The sequence below is a fragment of the Cuculus canorus genome, chromosome 2 (genome assembly GCF_017976375.1).
Source record: "Cuculus canorus isolate bCucCan1 chromosome 2, bCucCan1.pri, whole genome shotgun sequence".
NCBI classification, from domain to species: Eukaryota; Metazoa; Chordata; class Aves; order Cuculiformes; family Cuculidae; genus Cuculus; species Cuculus canorus.
Window position 1 is genome coordinate 160,847,206 of NC_071402.1, and position 14,955 is coordinate 160,862,160.

At 52.2% G+C, this 14,955-nt stretch overlaps 1 protein-coding gene across 18 annotated transcripts in view; it reads right to left on the reverse strand.

Moving 5' to 3' along the window:
- MAP4 (microtubule associated protein 4) overlaps positions 1-14,955 on the reverse strand; it is a 177,952-nt gene that overhangs the window by 20,336 nt on the left and 142,661 nt on the right. For 14 of the 18 annotated variants that reach the window (XM_054058621.1, XM_054058614.1, XM_054058619.1 and 11 more), the window contains 5 exons: positions 13,168-13,268; positions 11,798-12,010; positions 9,562-9,739; positions 3,521-3,580; positions 3,064-3,383 (listed from right to left, as the gene is read on the reverse strand). In XM_054058621.1, the coding sequence (XP_053914596.1) occupies positions 3,064-3,383; positions 3,521-3,580; positions 9,562-9,739; positions 11,798-12,010; positions 13,168-13,268 (872 nt within the window). The remainder of the gene's footprint in view (positions 1-3,063; positions 3,384-3,520; positions 3,581-9,561; positions 9,740-11,797; positions 12,011-13,167; positions 13,269-14,955) is intronic. The other 4 variants (XM_054058613.1, XM_054058625.1, XM_054058620.1 and 1 more) reach the window with 2 other exon arrangements.

Sequence of the window (14,955 nt, forward strand, 5' to 3'; positions counted from 1 at the left end):
GGAATGAGAAAGTTGAGGCGATGAAGGAAAAGCAACATCACTTGAACATGGGATGAGAGGAGGACCTTGGGGTCATAAAGCAATACTCGAGTTCTCCATGTCTCAAAAGCCTTGTAGGTGTCCTTCATTGGTTTCTCACCATTTCCCCAATGCGCACGATGGTCCAGGTGACCCCATGACCATCATATTCTGTCCTAAATCAAACCCAATCTTTTTAGAACCACCTCCTTCTCCTGAAGGACGTTACGGAGATCTTGGGGACAAAGACATCCACTGGCTGCTCTGCTTTGCCGTTGAGCTCCAAGAACTCCGCTGGATATGGACACATTGTGCTTCTATTTCTGATTTCCTTGAGCTCTGTCGGGCTCTGTGACCAACACCTGCTGTGGTTTCTCACTAAACACGTGCAGGTGGACCCAGCTGAGAAGAAAACGGAATTTAAATGTCCAGGTTTTTGGCAAAACCAGCAGCTTCTGGAGAGCGTCTGCTCTTCTACTGATCGTGGACCAGGTAGGACCAACAAAACTTGCATTTTGGGTCCATTTCATCCTGCGTTTCACTAACCCACCAGTAACAGAGGGCAACAAACCAACTCAGAGCTCCTAAAGCCTCCTCAGGCTCTTTGTGGACATGGCAGAGTAAACAAGACCACGGAAAGGACCATTTTCTTCAAAAATACACCTTCTCCAAGAAAATATTGAGAAGATAAAGGGCAGAAAGTTAAATATAAAGAGAAATTCCTTCAAACCAACACAACCCAATCATTGAAGAAGCTCAGCTTCCTCAGAACCCTCGTTTCGAACAACAGAACCTTCTAGGGGGTCTTCTCTGAAGGCTTTCTGAGCATCTTTTTGGTTTCAAGCTACAGAACTTGGTACGTGAAAGGTCCTCCTCCTGCTGGCTTCAGGTTCTTCAGCAGATTTGGTTTGTTGTATCCAGAAACTCTGCTTTGGGAAGTAGAAGGTGCTCTCCTCAAGACCGCTACGCTCTGAAGACCACACTGTGGTGTGGTACAACCAAGGGGCTCCTCACCATGAAGATCAAACCACGGTACGTCATGGAATCGTAGAATGGGTCAGGTTGGAAAGGACCTCAAAGCCCATCCAGTTCCAACCCCACTGCCACAGGCAGAGACACCTCCCACTGGATCAGGCTGCCCAAGGCCCATCCAACGTGGCCTTCAACACCTCCAGGGATGGGATCGGGGAGTTCTGGTTCATGGAAACTTAGAATCATAGAACCATGGAATGGTTTGGGTTGGAAATGACCTCAAAGCCCATCCAGTTCCACCCCCTGCCACGGGCAGGGACACCTCCCGCTGGATCAGGTTGCTCAAAGCTCCATCCAACCTGGCATTGAACACCTCCAGGGATGGGACAGCCCTGACTTCTTGGGGCAACCTGTTCCAGGGCCTCCCCACCCTCACAGGAGAACATTTCTTCCTCAGATCTCATCTCAATCTCCGCTCTTTCAGTTTCAAACCCTTGTCCCACGTCAATGCTCCCCGTGATAACACCTTCACAGCCAAAGAACGCCCTGGACTTCAAGGCACCCAAGAGAAGATTCAGGTTCTCAGCATGACACGTACTCTCCTGGCACCCATGGGGTTAAAGTTCCATGCTGAGCTATTCGTTCCCGTGGGCCTGTGGCAACGACGAGTGGGCAACCTTCTTCCACTCTGTGGCAACTGAAGACCTCTGAGTTCAGTCAAGCTTTTCAAACCCTTGGTCAGGTGAAGATGGGTCCATCTGTTCCACAACACCCATCAAGGTTTGATGATTACGCACATCTACAACATTATTCTAAGCCCTCAGAAGAGGGTACGGACACATCTCTGGGTCTTCATCGTCTACACGATAAAGGGGTTGGATTGGATGACCTGTAGAGATCCCTTCCAACCCAAAGCATTCCATGATTCCAGGATAGGTGAGAGGCAACCACAGGGAAAGTCTTATTTAAGCCCATTTCTAGGCTGAAAGCCTCAAGTTCCATGGAATCCTGGAATGGTTTGGGTTGGAAGGGATCTCAAAGCTCATCCAAGTCCAACCTGCTGCCATGGACAGGGAACACCTCCCACTGGATCAGGGTGATCCAAGCCCCATCCAACCTGGCCTTGAACACCTCCAGGGATGCGGCAGCCATGACCTCTCTGAACAACCTGAGCCAGGGCCTCACCACCCTTGCCATGAAGAAGTTCTTCCTAATGTCTCATCTCAATCTTCTTCCAATTTAAAGCCATTCCCCCTCATCCTGTCACTCCAGGCCCTTGGAAAAAAAATCCCTCCCCAGCTTTCCAGGAGCCCCTTTCAGTCCTGGAAGCTGCTCTAAGGTCTCCTTGAAGCCTTCTCTTCTCCAGGCTGAACAACCCCAACTCTCTCAGCCTGTCCTCGGATGGGAGGTGCTCCAGCCCTCGCAACATCTCCATGACCTCCTCTGGACCCATTCCAACAGCTCCTTCTTATTTTGGGGATTCCAGAACTGGATACTATAGTCCAGGTGGGGTCTTCATAACCACGTACCCTCTTCCCACCCACTCACTACACTCTTCTCGCATGGCCAGTGGAGGTTCTCCAAGTAACAACGTTATGTAGACTCATTGCAGATGACAACTTGGACAGAGTCATTGTTCCTAGACCCGGGAAGGGTGCGGAACCTGCTCCTGAATCCAGATTTCCTGCATCCTAACCCATTATTCCATCTTCTCTACTGTTCAGCAGCTCAATTTCCCTACTCAAAGGCAAAGTTTTGGAAGATGGACAAAGTTTTGGAGCTTCCCACACCAATTCATTCCCGTGTCGGGATGTAAGACAGAAACACAGAATCCCACTTTGGAATTCCTGGGCCAAACACTAGAAGGATCTCGAGGTGGGTTCCTTCTGCACGGTACCATCACCGCCCGGTAATGCCTTGTGTGTAACTCAGGAACCCAAAGAGGAGCTCTGCAGAGCATCAATGAGAAGAGCAGTGAGGACACAGCCACCAAAACTCGCCGAGAGGACCCCCAACGCTTAAGAGCCACCATTCCAAGCGCGTGCGGTTATTGCGGTTGAAGGAACAACTTACCTTTCCTCCACCGGGTTGATGTTTAATGTTATCTGTTGATCCAATTTTGGAACGTACGTTTTTCAGGTCTGGAACGGAAGCGCTGCTGGGTGGACGAGATGGTTTGGAGACGGTGCTGGGTTTAGTCGGAGCCTTAGTAGTTGGTTTCTTAGCGTCTGCGGTCACAGTTGGGGTTGTGGTGGGTTTGGTTGAAGCAGGTTTAGGTTTGGGCCGGCTGGCAGCGACTCCGGGTCCCGCGGCGGCGTTGGAGGTGGTGGTAGGAGTGGTGGCACTGGTCTTGACGGCGTTTCCAGTAGCACTCTTAGGGCGACTCAAGTCCGCTGTGACGACCATAGCGATGGTTGGAGGGAAGGGAGAAAAAGATGGATCAGAGGCCATCGTTACAAATTAAAGATGTCCAGAGACTGCTTCTCTGGTCAAGGAGGATTGGGTGGAGATAGCAAAGGAGCAATCATACCTGATGGTGACTTCGCAGTGGTCTTCTTGGCATCTGCAGGCTTTGCATCCGTCTTGATGGCTGCCCAAAACAAAGCACATGGTCAGGAGATCAGAGCAGGGGCCGGATCGCATGGATCTGGAGATCCCAGCACGGTGTGTCCTCTCCAGCTCCTCACAGCCTCCACCATCCCCTGACCCACAGTCTCCATCAGTGGAAAGAAAGCATCTCAAGAACTCGTCGCTCTCTTTGAGCACCTGAGGAACCCTCACCATAACAGCTAAACAGCTTCATCTTCTCCAGCACAAAGACCAATCCACCACTCAGCGATGCAACACCTGCAGTAGGGGTTGTGTTGCGGTTTTGCTTCACTTTCTGACTCTGACCACACTCACCAGTTTCAACCTGGACCAACTGGGGCCACCAGGGCAAGGGAAGCGATTCTGCCCCTCTGCTCCGCTCCCGTGAGACCCCACCGGGAGTCCTGGGTCCAGTTTGGGAGTCACGGATATAATAAGGAGATGGAGCTGTTGGAACAAATCCAGTGGAGGCCATGGAGATGACCTCATCTGGAGGATTTGGGCCAGTTCTGGAATCCTCACCAGAAGAAGGAGATGGAGCTGTTGGAACGGGTCCAGAGGAGGCTCCAAGGATGATGCGAGGGCTGGAGCACCTCCCATGTGAGGACAGGCTGAGAGAGTTGGGGTTGTTCAGCCTGGAGAAGAGAAGGCTCCGAGGAGACCTTAGAGGACCTTCCAGTCCCTGAAGGGGCTCCAGGAAAGCTGGGGAGGGTTTTTTCCCAAGGGAATGGAGGAACAGGACAAGGAGTAACAGCTTTAAATTGGAAGGGGGAAGATTGAGATGAGACATTAGGAAGAACTTCTTCATGACAAGGGTGGTGAAGCCCTGGAACAGGTTGCTCAGAGAGGTCACGGCTGCCCCATCCCTGGAGGTGTTGAAGGCCAGGTGGGATGGGGCTTGGAGCAACCTGATACAGTGGGAGGTGTCCCTGCCCATGACAGGGGGTTGGACCTGGATGGGCTTTGAGGTCCCTTCCAACCCAACCCATTCCCAGAGTCCATGATTCTAGGAAAGATCTTGACTCTCATTACTTTTCATTCTGAAGGGCAGAAGATTTGATGCCATTTGAAGTCAGATCAGAGCTGATTCGTAACCAAAAGGTCTGGTCCCCACTTCTGGTCCCACCAGAGAGTTTTAAGCAAGGCACGAATGAAAGGTCACTCCGGAAGTGCTAAACCAAGAGGCTGGAAGTGGATGATCTTTAATTTAAGGTCCCTTCTAACCCAAACCACCCTACGATTCAACTTAATTTCCTTTTAAAAAACCCTATTTCTTTATTAAACAGAAGGACAAACATGGGACGGGTTTTGCTGTCACCTTGGTATCATCTCCAGATCAATCCTAATCAATGTCAATTTTCTCGCCCAGAAGTTCCTGCTCACATTTTGGTCCCCATTCCGGTTCTATAAATCCAAAAAAATCAATCAGTAGAACTGCAACTATGCCTTCGGGTGAGCACCAGCGCTGGTGACCTGGTTACGCTCGGCACAAAGAGAGGACGGTCGGACCAGGGACTCATCTCCAGACAGAATAAATCACACACAAGAGCTGACTGGGAATAATGAGACTGAAAGATGGAAACAGAACCTTATTTTGATGAGCTCTTTGATAAGGAAATTAGAGAATCACAGAACTATGGGATGGTTTGGGTTGGAAGGGACCTTAAAGATCAGCCAGTTCCAACCCCTGCTGTGGGCAGGGACACCTCCCACTGGATCAGGTGCCCAAGGACCATCCAACGTGGCCTTCAACACTTCCAGGGATGGGGCAGCCACGACTTCCCTGGGCAACCTGGGCCAAAGCGTCCCCACCCTCATGGTCAAGAAATTTTCCCTTACGTCCAGTCTAAATCTGCCCCTCTCCAAGTTATCCCCATTGCCCCTCTCACTCCAAGCCTTTGGGAACAGCCCCTCTCCAGCTTTCTTGGAGCCCCTTCAGGTACTGGAAGGTCGCTCTAAGGTCTCTATGGAGCCTTCTCTTCTCCAGGCTGAACAACCCCAACTCTCTCAGCCTGTCCTCGGATGGGAGGTGCTCCAGCCCTCGCATCATCCTTGGAGCCTCCTCTGGACCCGTTCTAACAGCTCCATCTCCTTCTTCTGTTGAGGATTCCAGAACTGGACACAATGGTCCAGATGAGGTCTCCCAGAGAGGAGCAGAATCCCCTCCGTCCCTGCTGGCCACGCTGCTCTGGATGCAGCCCAGGACATGGGTGGTTTCTGGGCCGGGAGCACACGTTGTGGCTCCTGTCGAGCTTCTCCTCCCCAGTACCCCAAGTCCTTCTCCTCAGGGCTGCTCTCAATCCCATCATCCCCCATCGGGTACTGAAACCGGTGATTGCCCTCACCCGGGGTGGGACTGTGCCCTTGTCGACCCTCATGAGGTTCACACATCATCAATCATTCCATCTTCATTAATGACATAGATGATGGGATCGAGGGCACCCTCAGCAAAATTAGTGGATGACATCAAGCTGAGTGGTGAGGTCGTCATCCCCGAGTGATGAGACGCCACCCAGAGGGACGGGATGTCATCCAGAGAGACCTGGACAAGCTGGAGAAGTGGGCTTGTGAAAGCCTCATGAGGTTCAACAAGGCCAAGCGCAAGGTCCTGCACATGGCTCAGGAGCAAACCTCAATATTGCCACAGACTGGGGATGAGGAGACCGGGAGCAGCCCCGAGAAGAAGGACTCGGTGTGCTGGTGGGTGAGAAAGTCAACATGAGCCATCACTGAGCCCTCACCACCAGAAACACAGCCATGTCCTAAGGTGCATCCAAAGCAGTAGCACCAGCAGGGAGGGAGAGGAGATTCTGACCCAACGCTCTGCTCTGGTGAGACCAAATCTGGAGCCCTGGGTCCAGTTCTGGAATCCCCAATGCAAGAAGGAGATGGAATTGTTGGAACAGGTCCAGAGGAGGCCACTAAAATGATTGAAGGCCTGGAAAAGCTCCTCCATGAAGAGAGGCTGAGCGAGCTGGGGTCGTTCAGCCTGGAGAAGTGGAGACCTCTGCTATGGGGAGACCTTAGAGCACCCTCCAGTCCTGGATGGAGCTCCAGGAAAGCTGAGGAGGGGCTCTTCAACAGGGACAGGATGAGGGGAATGGTTTGAAGTTGAAAGAGGGGTGATTGAGATGAGATCTTAGGGAGGAATGTTCTCCTGGGAGGGTGGGGAGGTACTGGCCCATGCTGCCCAGAGAAGTTGAGGCTGCCCCATCCCTGAAGGCCAGGTTGGATGGGGCTTCGAACAACCTGATCCAGTGGGAAGTGTCGCTGCCCATGGCAGGAGGTTGGAACTGGATGGGCTTTGAGGTTCCTTCCAACCTAAACTCTATGATTCTATGTTCTTTGGATATTTAATTGCCATTTATGGTCTTAGATGTTTCGATGAACTCCACCAGCTGGCAGGGGTTGCTATGGAACGCCGACACAGCAAAGAGCGAGCACACGAGGCCGATGGCTATTGGCCAAGCTGGTCCAGATCGTTTCATCCAGACTGCTAAAAGCATTCAATTAAACCCCATGGAGAAGACACCAGCTAATGAGATGGAACACATGCGGGTAACTTAATAAGGCCTAAAGGACAGATAAGGATAAATCCATAACAGCCTGATGGGAAACAGCTGAGGGACCCGGGGTTGTTCAGCCTGGAGAAGAGGAGGCTGAGGGGTGACCTCATCGCTCTCTACAACTGCCTGAAAGGAGGTTGTGGTGAGGTGGGAACTGGGCTCTTCTCCCAAGTGACGGGTGATAGGACAAGAAATGGCCACAAGTTGCACCAGGGCAGGTTCAGATTGGACCTCAGGAAGAAGTTCTTCACCAAAAGAGTTCTCTGGCACTGATAGAAGACACCAAGGGAGGTGGTGGAGTCCCCATCCCTGAAGGTGTTTAAAAGAAGTGGAGATGACCTTGTAGCAAGGTGAGTGCTGCTCTCTTCTCCCAAGGAAGAAGCGATAGGATGAGAGGAGATGGCCTCAAGCTGCACCCGGGCAGGTTCAGATTAGATACTGGGAAATATTTCTTCACACCAAAAGGCTTCTCAGGCCCTGGCAGAGGCTGCCCAGGGAGGTGGTGGAGTCCCCATCCCTGGAGGGGTTTAAAAGATGGGGAGATGAGGTGCTTAGAGATCTGGTTTAGTAGTGGACAGGGATGGTTGGACTCGATCTGAAAGGTCTTTTCTAACCGAGCGATTCTATGACTCTCCGACTCCTGCTTTCTCCTCTTCCAGAGCAGGACTCCCTCCTTCTCCCACCCCAAGCCTCCTCCGTGCATTCCCAGCTCCAGACCAACCAGCTTTAACTCCTGACGGAGCTGCTCCAGCTGACCTCATCTCTCCCTCGCCCACCCAGATCTCCATGTACTTTGGCAACATCCCACCACCCTCGCTGCTGCGGAAGCCTCTTCCTCTGGTACATCTTGCCACTTGGAACACCCTTCCCGTAGCTCTGCATCGCTGACTCCGTCTCTTTTCAAAGGGCAGCAGAAAATACGTCTTTGTTGGCGTCTCGGTTTTGGAAGGAGATGTGAATGGGACTCATTAAATCGAATGAAGCATTCGGGGCATGAAAGACCACACAAAAAGAACTTCAGAAGGATGCGTCCATGAGATCAGTCAAGATCCACAGTTCTCAGGAAGGGCAACGCTCCCTCTACACAAGCGATAAGATCTTTTCTCCTCGAGAAGGTAAAGAATCATAGAATAGTTTGGATTTGAAGGGACCTTCAAGAGCATCCAGTTCCAACCCCTGCCATGGGCAGGGACACCTCCCACTGGATCAGGGTGATCCAAGACCCATCCAACGTGGCCTTCAACACCTCCAGGGATGGGGCAGCCACAGCTTCTCTGGGCAACCTGTGCCAGGGCCTCACCACCCTCATGGGGAAGGAATTCCTCCTCATGTCCAGTCTAACTCTGCCCCTCTCCAGTTTATCCCCATTGCCCCTCGTCCCATCCCCACACGCCTTTGGGAACAGCCCCTCTCCAGCTTTCTTGGAGCCCCTTCAGGTACTGGAAGGTCGCTCTAAGGTCTCCTCAGAGCCTTCTCTTCTCCAGGCTGAACAACCCCAACTCTCTCAGCCTGTCCTCGCATGGGAGGTTCTCCAGCCCTCGCATCATCCTTGGAGCCTCCTCTGGACCCGTTCCGACAGCTCCATCTCCTCCTTCTGTTGAGGATTCCAGAACTGGCCCCAATTCTCCAGAGGAGGTCTCCCCGGAGAGGAGTAGAGGGTCAGAATCCCCTCCCTCCCTGCTGGCCACGCTGCTCTGGATGCAGCGCAGGACATGGGTGGTTTCTGGGCTGGGAGCACTCGTATAGAACAGACATTTCACCAAATCTACTTCATCTTAGTTAAAAGACTGACAAATAACTCCATGACAAAGGAAGTCCCTCAGGTGTCCACACAAGGACCAGAGCTGTTTAACATCTTCATGAGATCTTCGTGAGATCCAGGGCGCCCTCAGCAAGTTTGCAGGTGACACCAAGCTGAGTGGTGTGGTCGTCACACCAGAGGGATGGGATGTCATCCAGAGGGACCTGGACAGGCTGGAGAACCTCATCAGGTTCAACCAGGCCAAGGGCAAGGTCCCACCCCTGGGTCGGGGCAAGTCCCAGTTTCAGTACATGATGGGGGATGATGGGATGGAGAGCAGCCCTGAGAAGAAGGACTTGGAGCGCTGGGGAGGAGAAGCTCGACAGGAGCCACAACGTGCGCTCCCAGCCCAGAAACCACCCGTGTCCTGGGCTGCATCCAGAGCAGCGTGGCCAGCAGGGACGGAGGGGATTCTGCCCCTCTGCTCCTCTCTGGAGAGACCTCACCTGGAGAGTCCTGGTCCCAGTTCTGGAATCCCCATCATAAGAACATCAAACTCCATTCCTACCACCCTTTGGGCCCGGCCATTCAGCTCAATTTTCACCCAGGAGACAGTAGAAGTAATTTGTAGCTGATTAGAACAGAGACGTTCATGAAGAACCAGAGTGCACTCACACGTTGGCCTCTTCGGTGGAGAAGCAGCGGTGGTTTTCGCGCCAGCGGCTGCAGTGACCGGCGATGCTGTCGTTGTCCGAGGAGTAGCAGGGGTGCTCCGGGCAGTAGTTTTAGGAGTGGCAGATGATGGAGGCTTGGAAGGTGAGGTCCGCTTCTCTGTGGGCTTCGTGTCGGTGACCTGGAAACAAACAGGTGACATTGAAACCAAGGTTCCACCGAGTCTCTTCGAAGCGTTTGCCAACAGGAACATCTTGGGATTCTTAAAACACAGAAGCCAGAGAAGGCCGAGACGCTACAATGAGATTAAAACCACAATGAAAGTGTGCAGAAGCGACCGATCATGTTCAGTGGAGGACGTGGAGCACAACTCCCGCTAAACCCAAAATCCACAGAATCATGGAATGCTTTGGGTTGGAAGGGACATCCAACCCCATCCAGTTCCACCCCCTGCCATGGGCAGGGACACCTCCCCCTGGATCAGGTTGCTCCAAGCCCCATCCAATGTGGCCTTCAACACCTCCAGGGATGGGACAGCCACCACTTCTCTGGGCAACCTGGGCCAGGGCCTCTCCACAGGAGAGCATTTCTTCCTCAAATTTCATCTCCATCTCTCCTTTTTCAGCTTCAAACCATTCCCCTCCTCCTACCCCTGCAGACCCTGACCAAGAGCTCCATCCCAGCTCTGCCGGAGCCCCTTAACCACAGGAATACCATCAAGTTCTATTTTCTCCTCTGCGATGACACAATTAAACTGTTGCGATCTGCTGCGTTAACAGAAGTCGATACCAACGCCTCCTGGGAAACCTTGACCTGATCCCGGAGTCACAGAAGGGGGTGCGTCGAAAAAGACCTTCAAGATCACTAAGTCCAACCACTGATCTAGCCCTGCTAAGGCCACCACCAGACCATGGCTCCAAGTACATCTACTCGGCTTTTAAACCCCTCCAGAGATGGAGACTCCACCACCTCCCTGGGCAGCCTCTGTCAGGACTCGAGAACCTTTTCAGTAAAGAAATTCCTCCTAATATCCAACGGAAATCTCCCCTGGTGCATCTTGAAGCCATTTCCCTGTGTCCTCTCGGTGGCTATCAGGGAGAAGAGACCAACACCCACCTCACCACAACCTCCTTTCAGGCAGTTGTAGTCACCATTGCTGGTCTGGTCTTCTTTTGGATACTCCAACAACCTCTCCTTAGGATGCTCTAATGACTCCCCACTCTAACGGACTCTCTTCTTATTATGTCCCGGCCCTTATTACCTCGTTAGCAGCTACCCCGCCGATTGGCCACCTCCAAAGATCTCACAGCTGCTGCAATTAGGCCTAATTAGGCCACAAATTATCTCTTATCTAGCAACCTACAGCTGTAGACAGTGATAAGGTCTACCTCTCAGTCTCTTCCTCCAGGCTGAACAGCCCCAGGGCCCTCAGCTGCTCCTCATAACCCTTATTCTCCAGCCCCTATCCCAGCTCCGTTCCCCTTTTCCGAACACGCTCCAGCCCCTCGAGGTCTTTCTTGGAGTGAGGGACCCAAAACTGAACCCAAGGTTCAAGGTGTGGCCTCACCAGCGCCAGCTCCAGGGTGACGATCCCTTCCCTGCTCCTGTGGCAACCCCAGGGCTGATCCAAGCCAGGATGGTGTTGACCTTCTTGGCCACCTGGGCCACTGCTGGCTCATGGTCAGCCGCTGTCAACCAACAGCCCCAGGTCCTTCTCCTCCAGGCATTTTTCCAGCTGCTCTTCCCCACGCCTGGAGCCACATGGGGTTGTTGTGATCCAAGTGAAGGACTTGGCACTTGGATTTGTTACACCTCATCCTGTTGTCCTTGGTCTATGGATCCAGCCTGTGCAGATCCCTCTGCAGAGCCCTTCCACCCTAAAGGGTGTTCAAGGCCAGGTTGGATGGGCCTTGGACAGCCTGATCCAGTGGGAGGTGTCCCTGCCCATGGCAGTGGGGTTGGAACTGGATGATCTTCAAGGTCCCTTCCAACTCAAACTATTCTATGATTCTATAAACAATCCCACCCAACTCCATCGTGTGCAAACTCACCAATCGTATCCACCATCTGGTTCAACCTCTCCTGCTCCTGGACTAGGAGACCTCCAAATGCCCCTTCCAACCCAAAGCATTCCATGAGATTAGCACTAAAATTACTCTGCGACTCTTGGTGAAGGCAACTCGGAAGGGAAGAATAAACGAGTTGTGGAGTTCCCACACGGAAGGACGTGGTTTCTTACCTTTGGTTTAGTCTCTTTTGGAGTTAAGGAGGAGGGTCGGGTGGTGCTGGTGCTTGGGCGTTTAGCGGTGGTGGCTGGAGGAGGACCTGCCGTAGGGCTGATGGGCTTTTTGTTTGGGCCAGGCGTGGCAGACGCTGGCCGCTTGGGGCTGGCCGCGGGCAGGGACCTGGCTTTCGGTGCTGGAGGCTTTGTAGATGATGTGGATGGTGCAGGCTTTAGGTTTGGTCAAAAAAAGCAAAACCCAGAAGAAAAAAAAAAAAGAAAGAAACAAAAAAAAAAATACAACAACAAAAAAAATAGCGCATTTTAAAGCAAAATCTCCAGCAGCAAGAACGTCAAAATGATAGTTGAAATGAAACAACGAAAACCATAATCAGCTTTCTGTTTTCTGAGCATCACGAAAACACCCAATCGAGGCGGCAAAGGTGGAGATGGGTGGAGTTTAACAAGGTCTGAGGTGACAGGACAAGGAGAAATGGTTCTAAACCAAGAGACGTGAGACTTAGACTGGATCATGGAATGGGTTGGTTTGGAAGGGACCTCAAAGCCCACCCAGTTCCACCCCTGCCATGGGCAAGGACACCTCCCGCTGGATCAGGGGGCTCAAAGCCTCATCCAATGTGGCCTGGAACACCTCCAGGGATGGGGAAGCCACAACTTCCTTGGGCAACATGTTCCACGGCCTCACCACCCTTGTCAAGAATTTCTTCCTAATGTCTCATCTCAATCCTCCCCGTACAATTTAAAGCCGTTCCCCCTCATCGCATCACTCCAGGGCCGTGGAAAAAGCCCCTTCTCAGCTTTCCTGGCGCCTCTTTCACTACTGGAACCCACTCTAAGGTCTCCTCACAGCCTTATCTTCTCCTGAACAACCCCAACTCTCTCAAGAAAGGAAGCAATGTTCTCCTGGGAGGGTGGGGAGGCCCTGGTCCAGGTTGCCCAGAGAAGCTGTGGCTGCCCCATCCCTGGAGGTGTTCAAGGCCACGTTGGATGGAGCTTTAAGCAACTGCATCCGGTGGGAGGTGGAATTGGATGGGCTTTGAGGTCCCTTCCAATCCATTCCATGATTCGAAAGAGAGCATCGGTGCAGCACAGATGTTATCATATTGGTTTCCTCCTCTTACACCACCGACACCAACCAAGACATTCGGTTAAATTCACTTTACTGCTCATTAATTAAATCCATTTCCAGTCGTTTTCTCCGAGCTTGGTTGCTCCCAACTCCACATTTGGACACTTTCGTTCTGGAAACCAGTTTGCAAAGGGCAGCTCAGAAAACAGAACTCGCGTCGTTAAGAGCTGAAGCAGCAGAAACGGCAGCAAATTAAAACCCAGAGAAGCCAAGACGCCCAACGAGGAATGACTCCTACCTTTGCCTTCTTCTCCGGGCTGGGAGGCAGCTCTTTGTTGGGAGGAGCCGTGATGTCGTTGCCGGTCACAGCGTCCGCTGGTTTGGTCTCTTCTGGTTTTACTGGGGAGAAAAAAGAAGGGAGAATTCCTAAGTTTGAAGGTTTTTTTGAGGTTTTTACATCGAATTGTTTTACTTTACTCTTATTCGATGGAGCAGCAGGAGGTGGTGGAATGGAGATGGTTCCAGGTTGGTTGTTCTTGGCTAATTTTACCTATAGGAAAGAAGACTTTCCCTATAATAGGATGGGATCATCCAGACGCCACCAGCATCCAGCTTCTCTCGTTATTCCAATGGGAAAAGAAACGCAGCTGAGGAAGGAAACTCAGGTTTAATTAAAACAGCAAACCTTCCCATCTCTAACAGTGAAGTTCTGACCTCCACCAGGTGTTCCACCAGGACATCCTGGACGGCGCTCTTTCCAAGCCATCCCTATCGTTACGCATCCCGACTACATCCAAAGCTGTGGGACCAGCAGAGAGGGAGGAGGTTCTGCCCCTCTGCTCCGCTCTGCGGAGACCCCACCTGGAGCCCTGTGTCCAGTTCTGGAATCTCCAGCATAAAAAGGAGATGGAACTGTTGGAACGGGTCCAGAGGACACTATGGAGATGATCCAAGGGCTGGAGCACCTCTACTATGAGGACAGGCTGAGAGAGTTGGGGTTGTTCAGCCTGGAGGAGTCTGTGGGGAGACCTCGAGCAGCTTCCAGTGCTGAAAGGGGCTCCAGGAAAGCCGGGAAGGGTCTTTTTCCAAGGGCCTGGAGTGACAGGACAAGGGGGAACGGCTTTAAATTGGAAAGGGAAGATTGAGATGAGACATCAGGAAGAACTTCTTCCCCATGAGGGCGGGGAGGCCCTCGAACAGGCTGCCCAGAGAAGTTGTGGCTGCCCCATCCCTGGAGGTGTTGAAGGCCACGTTGGATGGGCCTTGGGCACCTGATCCAGTGGGAAGTGTCCCTGCCCATGGCAGAGGGATAAAACTGGGTGGGCTTTGATGTCCCTTCCAACTCAACCCGTTCTATGATTCTACGTTATGGCTGTGTCTTCTTGACCTCTCTCCTGCTCCCATCCCCACGTTGCAGCTCTCTGTGGGCAGAGAGGATTCTCGGCTGCCAAAGGGAACCGGATCACCAACGGGACAGGACGCAGGAGACAGCAGGAACACAAATCACAGATTGGATTGAGCTGGAAGGGACCCCAAAACCAAGAACCAAAACGTACAGGATGGACACTGATTATCATAGAATCACGGAAGCATTAAAGCTGCAAAAGACCTCTAAGCTCCAACCATCAGTCCAACCCCACCGTGTCGACTAAACCATATCCCAAAGTGCCACAACCACACGCTTTTTGAACCCCTCCAGGGATGGAGACTCCAGCACCATCCTGGGCAGCCTCTGCCAGGGCTTCACCACTCTTTCAGGGCAGGAATTTTCCCTAACATCCAACCTAAACGTTCACCTAGAAAGCCCATTTTTTTTTTGGAGCTGCTCTATCCTGGCTCCTCTCTACTCGTTTTCTCCTCTGTGTTTCAATGAACCTTTATATTCGTCCTCATTTCACTCGTCCGTTTTCTCCACAGCAACACCAGAGCGATTGTTGTCGATGGTTCCTCTTGGGGAACAATGATCTTCTGTCCATTCACTGCTCTGCGCTCCCGGCACTGGTTTGATTATGAATCCTACCAGCCTCAAATCTCTCGGGCATCGGGGTCACCTCCCATCTGTTGGAAGTCAGAATCATCATAATAA